Source organism: Bacillus rossius, chromosome 6, assembly GCF_032445375.1.
Source record: "Bacillus rossius redtenbacheri isolate Brsri chromosome 6, Brsri_v3, whole genome shotgun sequence".
In the NCBI taxonomy this organism is placed as follows: domain Eukaryota; kingdom Metazoa; phylum Arthropoda; class Insecta; order Phasmatodea; family Bacillidae; genus Bacillus; species Bacillus rossius.
In genome coordinates this window covers 63,509,408-63,524,000 of record NC_086334.1, presented here as the reverse complement: position 1 = coordinate 63,524,000, position 14,593 = coordinate 63,509,408, and the positions used below count along the sequence as shown (strand labels likewise).

General features: G+C 36.5%; 1 protein-coding gene across 1 annotated transcript in view; it reads left to right on the top strand.

Annotated features, from left to right (window-relative positions):
• LOC134533259 (serine/threonine-protein kinase sel-5) overlaps positions 1–14,593 on the top strand; it is a 124,590-nt gene that overhangs the window by 49,158 nt on the left and 60,839 nt on the right. Inside the window, exons 10-11 of the mRNA XM_063370691.1 lie at positions 5,919–6,078; positions 11,754–11,910. Coding sequence (XP_063226761.1) covers positions 5,919–6,078; positions 11,754–11,910 — 317 coding nt within the window. The remainder of the gene's footprint in view (positions 1–5,918; positions 6,079–11,753; positions 11,911–14,593) is intronic.

The following is a 14,593-nucleotide window of genomic DNA, read 5'->3' as shown; positions in this document are numbered from 1 at the left end:
CCAAAAGACTGAGAACGGAATATTGACAGTGCTTTCGAGCAGTTGTAATAAACAACTCTTCGATATATTGATTGGTAATCGTTTGACACTGCGGAAAATAAAACTGATACATCGAAGATCTGTTTACTTTCATAAACATTTTTTGCCGTTTTTAATTTTCAGAAGAAGTGAACTTCAGAACGTTGTTTTTCTGCTTCTGGGAACACTGTCACTTCCAAGAGGCAATGCCTGGATCCAGAACATGTAAAGGAATTGGTCTTTTTTCACTGCAATTTACATAATGTTGGTGGCAAGGTGTAGGCTTGGCTTTTGATGAAGACATTTTTCTATATCACTGATTGTGTTTTATTACTAAACCATTAGAAGAGACATAAAAATATACATTTTACTTGAGTAATAAAAATGTATATAAATCTAAAGAACATTACTCTTTTAAACAACAATTTATAATATGCCAAATTTTGACTGTAATTATTCAGATTTATACTTAGAACTTAATTAGAAAATATTCGCAAATTATTCGCTACTCGCAAATATTTGCAATTATTTGCAATTATTTGATTCGCATTTGATTTGCATTGAAAACGTCACATTCGCACAGCCCTACATTTCAACACTAAATCGTCTGTTTTTTCTTTACAAAGATGGCGAAAATGGACACGCTGCACTGTTTTGAATTTTTTTTTTGTTGGCAACGGGAGCTCCAATATTGCTTTCTAGGGTATTGTTTTTTTCGGGAGACATCGTGCTATTTAAATACTGTAATATGAATTTAAAAAGTTGTCATTTTTACACCATAGACTATTTTAATATGAAATCTATACGAACAAAGGCGATTTTTTATGTATTTGGGGGGGGGGGGGGGGAAGGGTGGAGGGTAAAAATTGGCCCGAATTCTCTATTGCGACCATTCCGTTTATAAGTCCGTTTTTCCGGAAACCGTGAGAGGTTGCATCAGCGGGATTCTACATATATTTAAGTTTGAAAGCTTGTAAATTCCTTGCCAGAGATGACTGAACTCGAACTTGGTGTGAAAAGTGACATATTTTGACCCCTCCCTCACATCTTTAATACACCATTCATAATAGCCCAATTTTACGGGAGAAGGGAGGGTGAAATGAGCATTTTCTCACTGAAGGTTTTTCAAAGGGGAGCGAAGTTGGGGTGTTATAAGGGAGGATACTAGATGATTTGTGTGTCTGGGAGGGATGAGCTAGCCTTGAAGAATGTTACCGCAGGGAGGGAGGGGTGAGCTTATGCGTCATGAAGCCGCTGCCGCCAGCCAGCCGGGCGAGCTCATGTGCGCCCACTCGCGTTGCAGAACCTACAGCTGCAAATTTTTAAAGGAAATGTCCCATTATTTATCTGTTATTCTTACATGAACATTATTGGAAGTATTAAAGCCGACACAAAAATATGCTGTGTGTTATATTAACAAATTTTAATGATCTTTCATTTCGTTTTTTTTTTATTTTTTTATTTTTTTTTTCTGATTTTCACATTTTGGTCAAAATGTCCAATTTTTTGACGGTTCCCGAGAATGTATTCGTAAAATCACTGCTTCATTAAATCCGGTGTTCGTGACATCGGGGTTCTAGTGTATTTAACTACGGAAAGCAGAAAACGTACATGTAAACTAACCAGTAAAAATAAACTGTCTTTTGAAATATTTTCTTTAGAGGTGGCCTGTAGGGTGAGGGACTTGTCATGAAGGTTGAAGTGGGTTTAAAGCAAAGCCGTCTAGCATTGTGAGTGACAGCATCCTGCCATTGTACGGCTGGTTTCTTAGCGAGTAGCGGTTTGTGAAGGGGGGGGGGGGGGGGGGGTGTTGAAATGAACTGAAAATTTTGGAAAACATTTATTACGACCCTATTCCTGGGAACCGTGAGGGGTCGTTTCAGAGAGGTTTGACTGTACTTCCTTAGTATGTACTGCACGCAGTTTAAATAATGGTACTGATTACTAGGAATGGGCTGGTTCGATTCCTCAAATCCCACTGAAACTCCAGTATTAGAAAGATTAGAGAGTATTATTATTTAATTTAAAGAGTTAATACTAGTTAATAAATAAAACTGTATTTAATTAATTGGGCTAACTGTTTCGCACTGAAACTGTTACCAGATAACATTAAAGTCAAAAACGATAGCCGGACGTCCGATGACGCCGGTACCAGACGAACCACTGAGTCTTTCCTGGTGGCCATCAGGAACGCTTGAGTTAATGGCAGCAAAATGGTGCCATATTTGAATTTTGAAGCGTCCAACACTTTGGATTAGTTAATATAAATCTAGGGTAAGCACTATTTACAAATTCAACGGCTAACCTTTTCTAACCCATTTCACCCATAACATTTAAAAACAGAGCTAGTTTTTTGAAATTTAAGTATAAAGTTAGTGTTAAGAACTATAGGTAGTTTTAGAGTAATAAAGTTTTAGGAGCTATAGTTAGTTTTAGAGTAATAAAGTTAGTTTTGAGCAGAGGTTTATGTTAGGGAATAAGTGAAACAGAAGTTTAGTTAATAGAACATAAGTGACAGTTATGTGATCAGTGCGTGTTGGTGACTAGAAAGATGGCAGCCAACAAAATTGAAACTTAATGGCTTTCTTGGTTGAAATGAGATGTGGCCAAGAGAAAATGAAGAATTAAATAAGGAGTCTGAGTAGTAGCCAGAAAGAAATCAAGAGTAACCAGGGGAAAATGAAGAGAACCCAGGAGAAAATATAGAGTAGCCAAAAAGATTTGAATAATGAAATGAAGAGTAAAATAAGGAACAGCCAATACAATAGATGATAATGATAATGTAGAATATATAGATAGAATAATAGATGAAGTAGAATGAAATTAAGAGTAAAATAAAAAAACAGCTAAAAGGGGTGAGGAATGCCATGAAAAGCGAAATTGATGAAATGAAGAAAGGGCCAAGAAGAAATGGAAAAGTCTCAATAAGGAATGCGGAGTGAACTAGTGGCTGCTCAAGAAGAAATTAAGCAGAAGATTGATGAAAGCATTCAGTTAGAAGGTAAAATACAGAGTGTGGAGCAGCATCTTACACAACAAGAATACCTAGCAACTTGTCCGACAGGAGCAACAGCTAGCTCCGTTCAAGCTAGTGTATAGCAGCTGTAACTGAGGAGTGCCCTCGGATAATTCAACGGAAAATTGAGGCACTACAATGCTGGAGCCTTATTTGAGAGGGTGACATTGCTGGGCCATTTCCCAAGACTAATTGTGGTCATAGGTTTATCCTTGTAGCCATTCAGTATTTCAGTAAGTGGCCAGAAGCTTATGTCTCCTAACCAGGAAGCCACAACTGTGGCAAATGCACAAGGGCCCTTGTGCTTTTCACTTCTGGACAGTTGATAGATTTTTATACTAGTTTTTAATTATTTTATTATTGTATTTTTATTTTCAGCACGGTAATTTTTTTTTTTAAATTTTTTTTATTAAGTTTAAATGTACTGCCTTTATAACTTTAAATTGCACCATGGTGAATTTTTGCAAAGGTTGGGAAGAGCTTGAAATATTTAAGTTCCTTTTTTATATTAACACGTTTATGTAAAGTGGTTTACGTTTTTACTGAATTGTTATTTGTATATTAGTTTTGAACTTCACTTATAAAAATAAAGACTTTTATTGAGTGTCCCGCTACACTAGTTGTTTTTGCCGCCATCAGAGAGGGATGCTTGAGAGGGAGTCGGTATGATGTCAAGACTGAAGAAAGTCTGAAGTAGAGTGTCCATTGACCTGCATGCAAGGTTGGGGCCGCGGCATGCACACTCTCGTTCAACCTATGATTTACGCCATAATTTAACATGAGAGTGCAAAATATGTATTTGAATTCCGTCAAGATTGTGGGACCAAGTGCCTGACAATATTGGAAACTGGTGTTCCCTTGCTACGGGCATGTGCGGGAGGGCATAACTTGCCATTGACATACCTGCAAGAGCATGTCGTTTGTAGCAAACAACTAGGTTTAAGTACTTGCTTACTTTATGCCCATTTCCGCAGCGAACTTCAAAATACAAGTAAATGAAACCAGCTGAATTTTTTAGCTTCCCTTAAAAACATTCATGCTACTACTGTCAGCTGACTTGACTGTTGGCGAGGTACGAAGTACTTTACGATTGCTTAGGCAAAACCTGCATGAATATTATTTATGTATCGTAAATGAACGCAAAAATACTCCCTCTCTTTAGGACAGTGGTGAGATGGCTCGATCCTGAACTGAGAGTTGAATTTTTTTTTTAAAGACACAGGTTACTTAGGTAGATTTTTTTGTAATACTATTTGTAATATACTTTTAATTAGTTTGCAACAGACTAAATAATTTTAAGTGCTTGCAAGTATTTCTTTGGCAGAGTAAAAGCTGTGGTAGATTTCGCAGATTTAATTTTAGTAAATTTTAATATTGGTCAATGTTTGTAAGAAATAGTATTCTTAAAATAGCATCATTTATTTTATATTTACAGTATTTTATACAATATTTGCAGTATGTATCACTTGATTTCCTATAGTAGGTAGTTATGCTTAACGATTAGGATTTTTTCTATTACGAATTGTTGCAATAAAATTGTTTGTTTTAATTTTAAATAAGGTGCTCAACAATATTATTCCTGATGGCTTGTAGGACTGGCATTCATGACTCGACTGGACAGACTCCTGAGAGAGTGGTGTTTTGAATGAGTTGAGGTGTGACTTCAAGCTGTGACGTCAAGCTCAGCCGTCGTCACCAGGAGCCAACCGACTATGTCAATCATCTGGAGGAGTGTTTGGCTCTTCTGCACAATCATAGTCGTAAAAACCTTTTAATTAGCAACGAATCGGATGGAGATAAGGTACAGCCTGAAGGCTAACTCTGCTGGATTTCAGGAAGATGATTTGGTGTGGCTGTAAAATCCATGACGAAAGAAACGTAGCTGCTGTAAGCTTCAAGCGGCATGGGAAACCTCGTATGAAGTGTTGAAACGGCTAGGACTAAGGAAAGTGGTACATTTGGACCAATTGGGGGAATATTCCGGAAGAGATGTGTTACCTGTATGGGATGAACAAATTTAAGTATGGGCACTGTTACCAGGATAGTAGATGTGAGGCAACGAGACAGGTCAGCTTGCCTGCCGGTGGTGTGCATTCCATTAGTATTACTTGTCTAATCAGATTAGCAGTGCCACCTCGTTTACCCCCCTTTCCTTGCTTCCTCCTTCCTCATCGCTTTCTGCGGCTCTGGAAGTGTTCGGCACCTTTCCAGAGCCCAGCCTGTGTGAAATGGTGCAACTAGGACGCCATTGTTCTGGGAGCTTCGAAGGGGGGTGTAACCATTCCAGAAGGGGACTGAGGGCTATAAAAACAGCGACGCCAGCCTCCGAGGCAGTGACGTGAATAAGACGAGTGACCCCTTGGTGAGCAAAAGCAGCCTGCGAGCGACAGGCTTCTTGTGCGGAGACTGGTGCACCGGGACTGTGTTGTATATGAAAAACAAGTGAGCAGTGCAAGGCAGTGGTTTGGGACAGCTCCAGTGGGGAGAGTAAACTGTGAACTAACTTAAATCGTGATTAATTTGTGGACAGACTTTTTTAGTGTTGTAATTTAATTAATAGTGTTAATAATTATTTATAAATAAAACTCTATTTTATTTATTGGGCTATCCTTTTTGTACAGGTTTTCTCACTCATTACAATATAGTGGGTGTGAAAATTCAATCAAGTGATGATGACAATGAACACTTTGTGACTTTCTGCACACATTATATTACACTTAGTGAACTTCTTTTGAATTTTTGGTGCCAGAGTGAGCCATTATCTAGCTTTACTGCTCACTAGAAGTTTCACATAAGATTACCGTATATTTGTATTTGTGAATCATGTTGTTCTAGTATTCTTCTGTGGCATCGCGTGTGAAGCGTGTTGTTTGTGTGTCTGCAGAGTTTTTGCCAACGAAACCAGTCAGTTCCTTGCTCCCTACGAGACGTCCGTGAAGTCTCGGTCCGGCTCCAGCACCCCGCCAGACAACCTGCAGCCCGCCCCGCTGGCCACCAACATTCCGGAGCAGCCCAGGCATCTAGTGGGCGTGTCTGCATCTCACGTGAGTTCCTGGTCAGCCTGCTTGCTGGCCTGCTAGCTGCTTGAATGTGTTTCAGGAGATATTGACTCATGTAATTGAAAGCTAGAAGTCAAATTTTACTTCCTGTTTTAATAGAAATATCCTTAGTCATTACTTAATTTATAATAATATCCTAGGGTGTTTCATTGTAGTTACTAAACTAATCAACTAGTTTGGTGAACTACATATAAAAAAACATGTCCTCCAATTTTGTTTGATCTTCGAATTATTCTTGCAGTGGAGAAGATTGATTTAAAACATTTTATGGACGTACATATGTCATTGTATGTCATAAAGAGACCACAAGGATGGGCAAGAAAAATGAATACACAAATACACAGAAAAACAAGCCAAAATTTGTGCTGTCATCATTTGTGGGTTTTTTTTCGTTCTCTTAGTCCATTTTTCTTTGTTTTTCTTTGTTTGTTGACCATATCCTGTTATGGAATATTATGTGGTGTTTATATCCTGTTGACAACAGCAATTTTTTGCTTAATTTGTGTTTTGTGTTTGTCTTTTGGGTAGTTTTTAATTTTCTTCTACAGAAAAAGTGCTTAGCAATGGCGTATGTCCAAAAGCTTACATCAAGTTAAATGTTTATTGATTAGACAGCACACAGAATTTGGAGAAGGAATTGGAAAAACTATCACAGCACAGACACAGTGGCTGACAAAGATGAGACATTAGAAACAAGAACAGAAGAAAAGTAGACAAACAACAACCTTCAACAGCTACGTACTAACCCAATAATGATACAAATCAGGTAATCTTGATAACATGACAACACCGTGACGCTCAGGTGAACCAGTGATGAAACTAAACAAATATTCTGTTGACACAATAATGACGGCACAGGCGAAAAGAGACAAGACAAAACAGTTGCAAGTTTTGGGAACTGACATGCACATACAGTATGTTTGTGCAAGAAAATTTACTATTTTGGAATTGTCAGATAACATGTTGAGTCATGATTTGGAACTGTTCTTTAAAAAAAATGTTCAGTGTTTACTCCAATAAACCATGTGAATGTCAGGCACTCAGGCAGTGCTATATTACGGAATGCAGGATTAGTAAGTGCCCATTGACCTCACTTTTCACAGATGTCTAGCAAAAAATGTTTATCATGGCAGAAGCAAGATTTTTTATTTTATTACATTTGTTTTATATATATTGTATGGTAGCGAATATCAATCATCTGCATACATTTGATGACTGCTTACAAATTAACTTAAAAATTACATGTTTTCAAGTGTGTGTGTGTGTGTGTGTGTGTGCATGTGCATGTGTATGCGGGTATGTGTGCTGGTGTGCGGTTGGCGTGTGTGTGCATGCGTGTGTGTGTATATAAACAGTGACTGCAGGGCTAGAAATCAAGGACCTTGACCTCTATGCTACTCTGCTGGCTTTAATGATTCAGCAAAAAAAAGTACCTAATTGAAGTTATTGGTAAGGACAAGATTATTATGGTGAATTACTTTAAAACCGAAAATGACACTGAAAAGCATGTCAATAACCTGTATAATACCGAAATGCAAGTTATACACCATGAAGCACATTGAAATTCAACAAACATAATGACATGAATTAGCATACTTAATCAAAACTCAACTGAGATTACAGAAATGTAATCTTTAATATATTAGATTCAATAAATGTTTAGCATGGAGTTTGCCAAAATGTACTTAAAAAATTGAAAAAAATTGTGTGTGTTTTTTTTTTTTAATATTGTAACTGTTATTAGTAACTACTTTTTACATAACAACATTGGTAAATTTTAGAAATAACACATAAACTTGCTGATTTATTTGTATTGTTCCCAGTAGTTTTACATGCTTATTACAAATTATTATATTGTAAAAGTGCATTCCTTCAGTCAAAATGACACTGTTTTAGTAAAGTAAGTATCATTGAACAAGTAAGTGTCATATTTGCTGAAATTGGTGCTATCTTTATGAATAAACTGAGTTCATAAAAAATAAACAATAACGCCGAAATCTCTTGTTTTAAAAACGGAATAGGCTCTAAAAATAAAACCTTTTTAATCTTGTCTGTAGTTATCTGTATATGTTTTACTATAAATATTAAACCTTTAATTATCATTTTTTGTTAATTATTTTATAAGTGATGATTTTGTATGCAACTGCAAGTTAATGCTACCAAATTATTTTAAGGAAAAATACTTTGTCATAACTTGATAATAAATATACTGTAGTATAATTTCTTTTTAATGTAATTTTTTATGAACTTAGCTTTATTATACAGTAAACTCTCGCAAATCCGTGGGTGTCGGGGTTTTATGACCTTCGGATTTTTGGAAAATTTTAATTATAAATTAAAAAAATGAAATTCTAAAAGATAATGATTGTGATTGGTACAGACAATGAACATGTACTACTACTACCACCACCGAACATCATAATAACAAGACACTTGGAAGTTAACAGAAAGGTACGTCAGCAATACCAGTATAGTCCATTCATAGTAAAGAAAGCACCTGAGAATTTTTTTTTTTTCTGAAAATTTACAGCCTCGCCGGGTTAAATTTTTTACATGCCCGTTCAAGTTGGTAGTAAATTGTGTAAAAAGTAATTTAAAGTCATCTTAAGCGAAATTAATGGCACCCAAAGTCGCACTTTATTGTGAGCGAGCTATACATAGCAGGCGGCAACATGACGTGCGCTGAAGCGGGAAGTCAATGGGAAGGGGAAGTGAATGGAGGAGGAGCGGGAGAGAGAAGCAATAGGCAGCCGGCAAGAGACTGCAAGGTCACTCCCTCACAGACACACGTGCAGTCTAGTTAAACTAAAGAAAAACGGGAGAAATTAAAAAAACTCATGAGGTAATTGTACTTACTACAAAACATTATTCCTTTATGATAAAGCCCTTAAATAAAAACCACACACACACACAAGTTTTGGATTTAAAAAATAAAAATTGTCAATTTTCTTTTTCCATAAACACAACTGCACACAAAACGTTATTTTAATTACTGCTTTTTGTACACACATGAACAGTTGAAGCAGATGACAATACTCTGATTCTGTGTTTCTTGCATCACCATGTGCGCTCGAATGTCGGACTGTTTAATGGCCTGTCTTCTTTTGTGAAGAAAAGTGGAATGCAGAATATGACACTTCATTACTTCCGATATTGAAAAACAGTTTTTTTTTTGCTCTCAGAAAATTTTATAACAGTGTTCCATGCAGCTGCAGCTTCATTCCAAGTGACGTCTCTATCATCACTACCATCATTACTTTCATCCCCACTAGTTTCAGGTTCGTTGGAGGGGTTTTTCATCGCATCTATTATCTCTTCTGTTGTAATTGACATGGCAACAGGAATGTCTTTGTCGACCTGTAGCCACTCATTTAGATCTGTCACGGACAGTGTGTTCACAGGATTTTCCTTGTCAGCACATTCAACCATTTGTACAATTTCCGTGTATGTATTGTCTGTGTGTCCAGACACGTCTCCACCTCCGAACCCTAGGAAGTCTTCCTCATTGTCCTCGTCATCCGTCACGTCTTCGATTGTTGTTGTAGGCCATAGTTTGTGCCAAGTTTTGTGTAGAGTTTCGTTTTTCACAGTACTCCACGCACAAGACACATTACGTATAGTATATTTTAAGTTGTATTTCTTTTGAAATTCAATTATTTTGCCATCATAGTTTGTCAACTGCCTCACGTAATCACGTCTATATACCATTTTCAGATTTTTAATGACGCCTTGATCCATGAGCTGAATCAAGCTAGTCACATTTGGGGGTAAGAACATTGCCGATATGTTGCCTTTCTTGAGTTCTTGTGCAAGTGGATGAGCACGGCAGTTGTCCAACAATAACACGACCTTGCTATCTTCTGGCGGTCCTTTCTCTCTCAAGTTTTCCTTTACACTCGGCACGAAAACATTATTAAACCAAGCAAGAAAAATTTCAGCAGTCATCCAAGCATTACTTTGAGCTCTGTAATCAACAGGCAAGTGAGTGACGTTTTTCAAACACCTTGGTTTTTCATATTTTCCGATGACTGTGAGTTTTACTCTGTGTGTTCCTGCCGCATTTGCGCAAATGAGTACTGTCACACGTTCTTTATTTTGTTAAATTCAGGCGCAGAAGTTTCGTTACAGCCAGCTAATGTTTTTGGCAGACATTTCCACAGCAGACCACTTTCATCCGCATTGTACACTTGCTCGGAGGTTAGGCAGTTTTCACTTACTAGCTTCGCAAAACTGGTACAAAATTCTTTTGCAGCATCTACATCAGCAGACTTCTGCTTGCCAGACACATCCAACTTCATAATTCTGTGCCGGTCCTTGAATCTAGTTAGCCAGCCCTCTGAACATGTACATGGTTCAGTGAGCTTCATTTTTACGTAGAACTCTTTCCCTTTTTCTATTAACATATGTCCTTACGTTTTAAAGAAAACCACTTGTACAAGGCACCGTCCAAGTCCTGCAGTTTAGCTGTGTGGAGCGTTTTGCGGTTATCAAAACCTTTTTCTGACTCGCTGTTTAACATAAACTTTTTAAACTTAGCACTACTTTCTTTAATGTCATAAACCGTAGTCTCGCCGATGCCATATTCGTCCCTGACAGCCACTTTTATACCACATTCCAACTTTTGCAAATTTCCACCTTTTGTTTTAGTGTTAACGTCACGTGCTTTCGTTTCACAGGCGCCATTCTTGCTGCACAGAAAGTAATGAGCAGAGCGCCGCGCCAATTGTTTAGTAACGTTGACCTTGGAAGTGCTGGGGTAGTACCGTTAGATAGCTGCCACTCTGGCACCGCAGTGCAGCACAGCACTAATTGGGAAGCAGCAGCTAGGCGCGGCCGCACAGCACTGTGAATCCTGACACACACGTCAAAACAGTAATGATCATGTCACTTCAGAAATACCTCGGATTTCTGAGAACTTCGGATTCTCGGGCCACAGACTGGCGAGAGTTTACTTAGTTTGAATATGCAAGTAGACTAGTTACACCCACTCCTTGAAGTTATGCAGTTCAGTGTGAAAGGTTTTGAAGTAACATCGCCAATTAATTAGGGCATAATTTCAAATAACGTGGTCATATATTCAAAGTAGCATTCTTCTGCATCTAGGTAACTTCTTTATTTCTGTACGCACACATTTGCAACGGCATTTGTGTAACATTAAACATGTTGCAATGAATTAATATTCTGATGAATAAAAAAAATTGCTGAACTGTCCATTAATAGCATTTTATTTTATTTTTTACCTATTAGCATAAGCCCATTAAAATTGTACAGTGATTTATGGTACGCATAAATATCCATAATTCAGATTCTCCCTAAGTCTGAGCCTAAACAATTCTGCTGTTCACATTTACATCAGGCCCAAGTAATATCTTTAAACTGGTATCTATACATTTATATTGTACAGTAATAACTCTTGCCCTCGGTTTTGATCATTACACGAGCGGATATGCGACAGCTTCAGTACACTTTGATTGCAAACAAACATCCCATTTTTCTGAGTGTAAGCACTTGTAATCAAATGTGGAGAATAAATTATTTGATTAGAAATTTTATTTTAAATATTCACGCAGGCTTAGTGAGGGAACGGGAAACAGGCGTAGGAAAGAGGTGACGTGCCCCGACTGCAGTGTGATTGGTGTGTGCGGTGGTCATGTTGCCAGAGTGAGCTGTCGAATGCCACCGGAGCTGGGGCACGCTCCCTGTCTGCAGACATCGCAGACTGGAACCCTTTCGAAGACCCCGCCCCATTCAACCAGCTGACGGAGGACCACATATTTGGTGCAGAATTCGACAAAATCCGCAGGGGTTCTCAGAGCAGTATGTGCTGTTTTATTTGTGGAATGTTTTAGTTTTAAGTAAGAGAGTAGCCATAGTCATATGATGATGAATTAATTTTCCTTGAAAAGTAATAAAACTGCTTGAATATGTTGTTAAAAACATGAATTTTGGATTCTCAATTACTAGAAAAACTGGCTAACAAACCCTAGCTTTAAAAAGTTATAAAATAATATATATTGTAAGTATTTATTTTATTTATTTATTGGTTTTTACATTTGTAAATTGCCCACCAACAGCCAGAGGCTTTTACGGTGGGCATGATACATACATACAGAGAAAGAGGTGACAGGTGACAGGTGACAAGTGACAGATGACAAGTGGTAAGTGTGGATAGTGGACATCTCCCCCACCCCGACGGCTCCAAGAGCAAGCAGGCACAGGGCAAGCGCGGATGGCCAACACACGAGGGTGAAGCCACACATCTGCAGTGACCCAAAACAAGACAGTACGTACACAAACACAAGAAAGAACAATGAAAATTGCTATAGCAGTTAGAGATAACACTATTTTATATGACAATTATATAGTTAAAATAATATGTTAAACAATTAATGAAGGTAAATTCAACAAAAATTTAAATTTAATTTGTTTGAATTAGCGATTATTTTATAAAGACAATCGTTACAATTATGAACTGTACATTTACATTTCATTTTATTATTGTAACATTCTTACACAAACAGATCATCTAAATAAGCTCTCTGTTCATAAGGTAAAGTTACAGAAGGTTGGGAAAAATGTTTTAGTTACAGTTTTAATAACTTTATTTTGAATGTCCTGAATTTTATTACTATCAGTTGTGTTAAGGGTATTCCATATAACAGAGCAATATTGTAACTTGGTTCTGATTAATGCAAAATAAAGGGAATTGATGGAATCAATGTTAGTAGCACAAAAGTTGATATAATTAAATAGGGAAAGAGTTCTATGGGAGCTATAAATTAGATAATCAATATGTTGATGAAAGTATAATTTAGAATCTAATATGACACCAAGATCTTAATATTTGTAGTTTTAGAGATTTGATAATTCTCTAATTTATAGTTATAAATGATAGGTGTCTATTGCCTTGTAAATATAATATGATTTTAGTTTATTTATTATTAAGGGTGACCAAGTTACATTTTCACCATAAATTAATTTCATTTATATAATTTTGAAGTAGCAAACAGTCCTCAGATGTAGTTATTATTCTGTAAATTTTTTAATCATCTGCAAAAAGAACACCTATGGTGTGAGAGAGAACCTGAGATATGTTATTAATAAAAATGTTAAACACATGAATTGTATTTATGCAAGGAGTATATGATATATTTTTAATAGAAACAAAAAAGGATCTGATATTTAAGTAGCTAGAAAATTAGTTAACTAAATTCTCATTTATACGTAAGGTAGATTATTTTTCAAGTAGGATGGAGTGATTAACAGAGTCAAAAGCTTTGACATGATCAAAATAGCAAGCATCAGCCAGCTCTCTATTAGTTATTACATTATAAATAGGATTAATGAAAGTGATTAATTGGGTGGAAGTAGTCATTCCTGCTCTGAATCCATGTTGATTGTCAGGTAGTTTGTTGTTTACTTGAAAATTTTTAACTTTTTCAAGGATTTTTAAAAACAATTATGTAAGGATATGGGTCAGTAATTGGAGACAATTAATTTAGAACCATTTTTATGGATAGGAATTACTTTATCGATTTTCTATTGATCTGGAAAAATTTGGGGATGTAATCTGGAATTAAATAAATGTTTTATGCCATCTGGACCGGTTGACTTAAGACGATTTGATATTTGAAAACCTTAATACCCTAGATAACAAGGCTTTTAGAAACAGAAATTATTGGTATTGTATCAGTGTTAATATTGGTATGGGGTACCTGGGGGTGCTGATTAGATTGTACATATACACTTGAAAAATACTCAGCAAAAGCATTAGATAAAACCACAGGATCATTACTAACATTATCTTTAATTTTTAAAGACATATCTTCAATATTACATAGAGTAAAGGTTTTTATATATATATATGTATGTGTGTGTGTGTATATATATATATATATATATATATATATATATATATATAGAGAGAGAGAGAGAGAGAGAGAGAGAGAGAGAGAGAGAGAGAGAGAGAGAGGGGGTGATAAAGAGATATAAGGGGAGGGGGGGGGGAAATTTGTAATCAAGCCATTAGAGTGTGGATTGTTGTTCGGCAACTTTCGGAAATACTGGGGGAATTTTCATCCTAGCCACTATCTTGGTTGGGGTGACCTTGCCAAAAAAAATTTTTTTATATATTCCTATATATGTGCCACATCTTCTCCCTATTCAAGTTATGATGTCAGGCACTTATATCTACTGTATGTAGAGTCTCTGCTATTCTTTTATTCTTTCAATTTCAGTAGAACCTCAATTTGACGTTCCTTTTTTAGCACGTTTTCCCAACAGAAACACCATTTCAGTTTGGTTCTGACTTTGTCTTTTTTTTTATCTTATTATATACCTGCAGTTTTCTAAGCAATTTTGAAAGTTTTCCCGTGTGTGTGTAGTTACATCAGCTCTCATTTGAATTTGAAACTCTTTTGTTTCAATATTGGCATTCAACTAGTAGTTCTCTCTTTGTGTTTCAATTAATTCAGTTAATTTACAGTTTAACATATGGCTT